The following is a 6,854-nucleotide window of genomic DNA, read 5'->3' on the forward strand; positions in this document are numbered from 1 at the left end:
GCCCTACGATGCCGGTCGACTCCTTTAAATACCTACGTATAACAACCTAGCATTTATAAATTAAATTGTCGTCAATGGAAACAATTGATGGAATGTGTCAATTCTGTTTTGCTGTCTAGCTTGAAATAATTTTCACCTCATCTCGCTTTTTTTATCACCATTTTCAGCTTCTCGGAGCAGAAGTCCATTGTTTCAACGGGAAATGTTCTTACAATTGTATTTCATCAAGCGTATGACTCAAGCAAGGAGTACATTGAAGGTGCCTTTCTTTTTCACGATGGCAAGTATTACCTCTTTTTATTTCATTAAAAAATAAGCCAATGATTTCTCTCTGGAGAAGATATCAGCAAAATAAATGGTTTTAATCTTCGCAGAGCGTTTGGAAGGTGCTTTACAGACATCAGCTCTGTGTGATGTCGTTTATGATGGCACCAGAAGAAGAGGCCGGAATTCAAAAAAAGAAGAACCATTTGCTGAGCCTCTAGCCGCTCACCACTTCTGGAGAAACGTCGACGGTCCTCTTAGATGTACACAAAGATTTGATGTGGAGAAGGGTCAAACCATAACTCTTAAGGTACTAATCTCATTACGGAAGAAATAGGGATCCTAACATTTTTCCCATTGTAAATAACTCTTATCTCAGGAAGTAATAAACAACTGTAAAAGTATGAAAGCCCCACGTTATCACTACAAAATACGATATTGATTGATATAATTGTAATAGGGTAGTTTCCTTCATCAAAGAAAACGAATGGCATTCATTGCGATTCGTTACCCACCATTAGTGTATTCATAAGATATAAATTATTTGGTTTTAGAAATCCCAGTTGAGACGAATGGCAATGGTCAATTTTATCCTCATTATGGTCGGAAAGTTTCCTTCGTTTGATAAGGTATTAATAATCCTTATTTAAGCCCAGCGCTACCTGATAGCAAGGTACTCTGCTACCTGAGAGCATCCTACGTCGTATCAGCGCTCAAAGCCTCGCCCCAAGGTCACCTCACTTGCGGCAGCGGGAACCAGAACGACGTCACACGGAGTTTTCCCAGCAAATTCCCAGCATTTCATACTCAACCGTCGCGTTTTCGCGACGGCTAAGGGCCGTATTCTTAGTCGACCCTACATATCCGTCCCTACATAACAAAAGGCCCCTACATGCGTTTCTCAGTCGACCCTACATAAGTGGTGGGGGTTGATTCCGTCGTCAAGTTCTCTGAGATGACGTAGATGATGGCGCAGCGCCAATTTTACACTCTGGTGGTGTAGTGGAACTAACTATGAAACTAAGAAAAGACGACCGAAAATTTATGACTGAGCATATTGTTTTTGTAGGGTGTAGGACTGGTTCAGCTACCCTACATCAAGTAGGGCCTGTTTAGTTCCAAAAACGGCCATATGTAGGGCTTGATGTGGCGTATGTAGGGCGAGATCGGTTTATGTAGGGGCTGATGACGTATCCAGGGTCGGTTGGCCCTACAGGGTCGACTAAGAATACGGCCCTAAGTATGAAATGCGACGTTTTTTATTTTAGCACCACTAAGCGCTACCCTCCAAATCATACTATTCACGCCTTTTTTTTTGCAAATTCTTTCATGACCTTCCTACCATCCTACTGTCTAGAACCAGATGATGGCTCTGTGAGCCGAAACGCGTCGTGCGCATTAAACTATTGTGGAAAAGTGCTACCATCTTTTACTTAAATACCTTCTTCCTATTTCATGAGTGCCTACTATGTTGGTGCAATTCTTTTCATGGTGCCTTTATTACTGTGTCCGCTTTCCTCTAATGTGATTCCAAAATCGTTGAGCTGTAATATTTTTTCATATTTTAAATTAATTTGTGTCGGAAACCCTCGCCGCTGTCTTTTGTCTCTCTCAGAAGTTCGTACGAAAGAGAGGAGTAGTTTAAATGAGCCAGTTGTTGCTGGGCAACCCTCCTCCCGTAACTTATTGTCATTTTTTTTCATTTCTCTATTTTCAGAGGAGATACATACTAGGGATTGCATACTGATTGCGCCAAAGCAGTTTGTTGAGACCTGTGCCACGCGACGTAGTTTATTTACGGGAGATTTTGAATTTTTTTCCGTGCTTACGAGTGATAAGCCAGTCATACACCTAGTGCGTATCTTTTGCGATTGATGAAATTTAACTTAATTTCTTTATTTAACTTTTCAAATAATATAAATAAATCTAATAGATAATTGAATAAAAAAAGTGATATAATTACCGTTCCAACAAAAATTAAACATACCAAATCGTAAACATTCAAAGCAATCACTTAATCAGCTTCTACGCCAGGAACAGTGCAAGGGGAAAGCAGTTGGAGGATCACTTGATGTGGGACATGTTGGCCTCATGCGCAGAAGCCAATGCGCACAATCGCATATATTTCCTCCTAGGACCTATCCTTACGACACGCCATTAATCGATATTACTGCTCATTAACTATGCATTGAATTTTAATGTAATGCGTGCATATTTTTCTGTCTCCTTGATCAGATCACGGCGGGGGAGAGACTAGTGAGTGACCCTCGCTGCACAACTCGCTGTCAGACAGAGAATGGGGGTGGAGGCATCATGGATGAGGATATTGGCGGGGGGTGCTCGTGCATGACGAACACAAGTGTATTGTAGCAAATGGACCACATGGTGATAGTCACCGCAGATGGATCGGGAATCCAGGTCTCTTGCCTCTGTGGCGATTTTCACGTGAGTAGAAATAAAGAATCTACCTCCGCTTTGGATTTAATAACATTCCATTGAAATATATGTGCTCGTTCACTATGGCTCATTCATGTTCCCTCTGCTAGCTTTTTAAACCCGGTGAATATCCTCTTCAATAATTAATCAATATAGCGGTCCAGGTTCAGCGTTTGCCTGTGACAAGCTAGAAACGTATTCCTCGTTTCTAATGGAATATGGGCGATGAATAGTGAACACTATCTATATTGTGAACGTTTTCATGCGACTGATGAAAATAACAGCGGAAATTAAAAGTTTGTGATTAATTTTCGCTATGCAATAAAAAAAACAGGAAGTGTGGTGAGACTGTAAGCAACGAAACAATTAATGAATTACTCATATAAGTGCATGTTAATTTTGCATTCAATAAGTAAAACTCTTGCCCAATCATTTTTCAAATATTTACCGTATTTTTCCTTAAATTGATGAGCTTATGAGAGCCAATGAACTGATGAGCTTATGTGAGCAAATCTTCCTAATGGTGATCCTTTTCCTTGATATCCGGTAAGAATTCCTTAACTCTTGTTATTAATATTTATCTTGAAAAAATATGCCATTTATATGCTCACAGTATCAGAAAACTAAAATGATATGCAAGTTATACTACCGTTGTAAGACATCGACATCTTTTGTGGGAGTTACTCCAGCAAATGTTACGCTGCTTAAAGTTAACGTGGTAAGCGACCGTCCCCGTACATATCTTTTATTACTATGACGATACTGTACCAACGCGCATTTATCACGCCTTACAAATATATTTTTTTAAGGATCGCTTATCAAATGAAATCGTGGTTTCCAAATTCATCAATGGAAAACTAAATGGCGACGATATTTATTTTCCAGCATGTGGTGCCGATTGCTGTAAAAAGCGTTACCAGTCTTCAGGTGGAATACAGATTGGCACACTTCAATTGGACTTCCAGAGGATTTGGTTTCAAAGGAACTTTCAGATATGATGACGAACACGCATGTGGAGAGAGGATAAAACCTGAGCATGCAGGTAATTGCTTCACTCCATCGTCGAAGAATAATGTGTCAATCATTTGGTGACAGTAACTGGTTATTCAGCTGTATTCGAGGATACTCATCACTGAAGAATTAAATATTTTTTGTGAATTAGTCAGGATAAATTTAGTGCATGATATAATATCAAACGTCTATTAGAATATATTATAAAGATGATGCGTAGTTTTCCGCGGCGTTGTCTAGATGATGTCTCCATGTTCCTGGGTTTCACCGTGTGGATTTTCTTTGTGTTGCAAAAGAAAATAGATATTATCCCAGGCTAATAAAGGAGGCTATCGAAATATTCAAGACACCGGAAAACATGAATAGAGAAGACGGCTACCCTCTCCACAGCTCGTGGAAGAGGGTCATACGAGAGAAAAGAAGGTGGATCTATCAGCATCCAGCATGAAAAATTGGCGCGAAAAATGAACTATATAAGTCACCAAAAATTGAATCCCGACATCGACCTGAAGACGCCGGTTGGAATACCGGCGAAACTGTCGTCACAAAGAAAATCCACGCGGTGAAACCCAGGAACATGGAGACATCATATTATAAAGATGTTTTCAATGTTTCAGTGTTCATTCTAGTTTTCGCAATTTCGCGATGTGTGAAACACTATTCTCTGTGAAACCTGTTGGCCTTCTTTAATTCCATTTCAACATCGTTTTACCTCAGAGGTTCTCAGAGTAAAAGTCAATGCAGGCGATAGTATTACACAATGGCGGATCCAGGATTTTTTCTGGGGGCACCAGGGCCTTACAGGCAAACATAATGGAATTCTCTCATAATGGAATTAAAAACTACATGCAACAATTACTCTACTCTTTATTTTAATATAAAAGTTTTTAATATTTAAATATTTATAAATTTTATATTAAAATGTAAAATTTATTAATATTTGTATTCAAAAGAACGCCTATTTTTTAAGCGTCTGGAGGGGGGGTGCGTGCCCCGCCCTAAATCCGCCTATGGTCGTATACCTACTTGGAGTTACGAATGTACACCGAATACTATATTTTTAAATTGCAAAAAGTCATTTACTTCCAAAAATTTCAAATCAGCGTTCGGTGTAAACATTTAATTTCTTCTTCACTTATTAAAAAATGCTATGTTATTATACTGATGATGTGTGTGTTTGCTATCGGAATGTATTGCAATAGAATTTATGACTTATTGCCTAACGTAAAGATTTAATCTACCTTTAAGGTTCCATTGACTCAAAAGCTATCATGAAAGCTCTACCTGCGGCTGTAAGAAATTACTACCATGAGAAATGCACCTGGCTATTGAGTTCTAAAGTTGACAGACAACTGATTATAGAAATGTTCACATCGGAGAAAAGTAAGTTATTGTCGAAAACTACGAATCATAATCTTGAAAGAATAATTTCATCTTCTTTATTCTTATATTTTACTGGATGCGTTATATTTAACCAATGTTTTCTCTTCTGGATATGAAATTTCTAGAGCCATGCAACGTGTGGAATGTGACAGTCGTGCAGTATAAAAGCAGTGGAGTACAGGAAAAAAATGTGGCAATAAGTGAAGATAGGATGGGAAAAATTTTACATACGTTTTGTCCCAAACACAAGAAAAAGGTATTCAGACTCCCGTGGAGAGAGAATAATATCTTTCTAAAGTAAGTAAAATTGATAATTTCGTAGAAAAAAACTAATGTACTCGAAAGACAGATGTCCATTGATTCTGTTGTCTCTCTATTTGCAGATTGTCTTCTCTATCAAATAATCCCGTGGAATACTCTATCAGATGGAAATCAATAACTGATAAAGCGAACGTCAGCGTTGTAACACCGCCGGACCACCACCAATCAAGAGGAAATTTGAGCTGGAACGCTGAGAATCTAGCTATTTTTCTGTCAATGTCTCTATTGCTTCAAATAGTTGGTATGATCCTGCGATGAGTGCTACTGCGTAGTGCTTATGTGTGTGATAAGAACCTGTGCCTTGTTTACTCTCTTTTGACAAATGTCAGTCAAAATTGTGGAGGAAAACACCGTGGAAATCGAGAAGAGAAGTAAAACAACTTTTTTGATAAATCTTTCTGGAATGGAAAAGCAAAATTGGATGTTGTAAAGCGGCGGCTGATTTGTTCTGATATCTTGAGCATTATTGAGGAATGGATGCGTTGGGAATACAGGTGGTCAATGTTTATCAGCGGAAATTAGGGACTATTTTCTCTCATTAGTGTGATAACACATAGTTGTTAGTATCTTCCACTCAAGACTGAAAGGATGTGAAAAGGTAAGCACTTATCTGTGTATGCACTGAACATTCATATTTTAAATGACCACTTGTTTCATATATTAGAAATAGAAATTACAGTAGGTAATGTATTTAAACCGAAATGGCTTCGTGTAAAATAATTTTTGTATAAATGTCATTCTCCTAAATCAAGTGCCTAATTTATTCATGCCAACATATTTTCCCGTTTCTTTTATCTTGGTGAATAGAATGTTGAGAAATATTTTGAAGTGTAACAATTGAATCATTCAGTTTATATTCTTTCATTCGTACTAAGTAATCGATTGTAATGCATAGGATATTCTAAACTATTTTATATGTTTGGTTTATGGTGTCCACAGTAACATAATATCACGGTAGTTGTATTTACGATTGTAGCCTCGTGTTTGTATTTAATGCGCAGGTTCGTCATTCTTCGCCTGAAGACGCCAGTGAAGGAGATGGAACAACGGGTGCAACGCAGCGGGGATCCGCAAGATTCCCACAATGCCTCATCATAGCGGTTGTGCCATCCACCGCTATAAAGAGGCTCCAGTATTTAAAATATCATTGTGTCCTAGTTTGCTCATTGCTTTATTATTTGATCATTTTAGAAAAAATGTTGCGTTTTTCTGTTCAGTGACTGAAGTTCACGTTTGAAATGAAGTAATAACCCCGCTTTGTAATAATTAACTATAAGTCTTGTAATATCTTCATAGTAACGCGCTCAGAAAGGTAAAGGAGCCACGATGGTCGTGAGGGGGTGACACTATGAGTCAACTCACTGGGTGGCACGAAAATTATTGACGACAATATCCGTCATATCCATTCATTTTATTTCTGCCGAGGAATGCGCTTCGCC

The 6,854-nt window shown here is 38.4% G+C and overlaps 1 protein-coding gene across 2 annotated transcripts in view; it reads left to right on the plus strand.

The window, feature by feature from the left end:
• LOC124157726 overlaps positions 1-6,166 on the plus strand; it is an 89,751-nt gene extending 83,585 nt beyond the window's left edge. For both annotated transcript variants that reach the window (XM_046532701.1, XM_046532702.1), the window contains exons 14-20: positions 168-280; positions 375-574; positions 2,500-2,709; positions 3,586-3,742; positions 4,960-5,094; positions 5,220-5,391; positions 5,478-6,166. In XM_046532701.1, coding sequence (XP_046388657.1) covers positions 168-280; positions 375-574; positions 2,500-2,634 — 448 coding nt within the window. In that variant the 3' untranslated portion in view covers positions 2,635-2,709; positions 3,586-3,742; positions 4,960-5,094; positions 5,220-5,391; positions 5,478-6,166. The remainder of the gene's footprint in view (positions 1-167; positions 281-374; positions 575-2,499; positions 2,710-3,585; positions 3,743-4,959; positions 5,095-5,219; positions 5,392-5,477) is intronic.
• The last annotated feature ends 688 nt before the right edge of the window (positions 6,167-6,854 follow it).

The sequence above is a fragment of the Ischnura elegans genome, chromosome 4, assembly GCF_921293095.1.
Source record: "Ischnura elegans chromosome 4, ioIscEleg1.1, whole genome shotgun sequence".
NCBI lineage: Eukaryota > Metazoa > Arthropoda > Insecta > Odonata > Coenagrionidae > Ischnura > Ischnura elegans.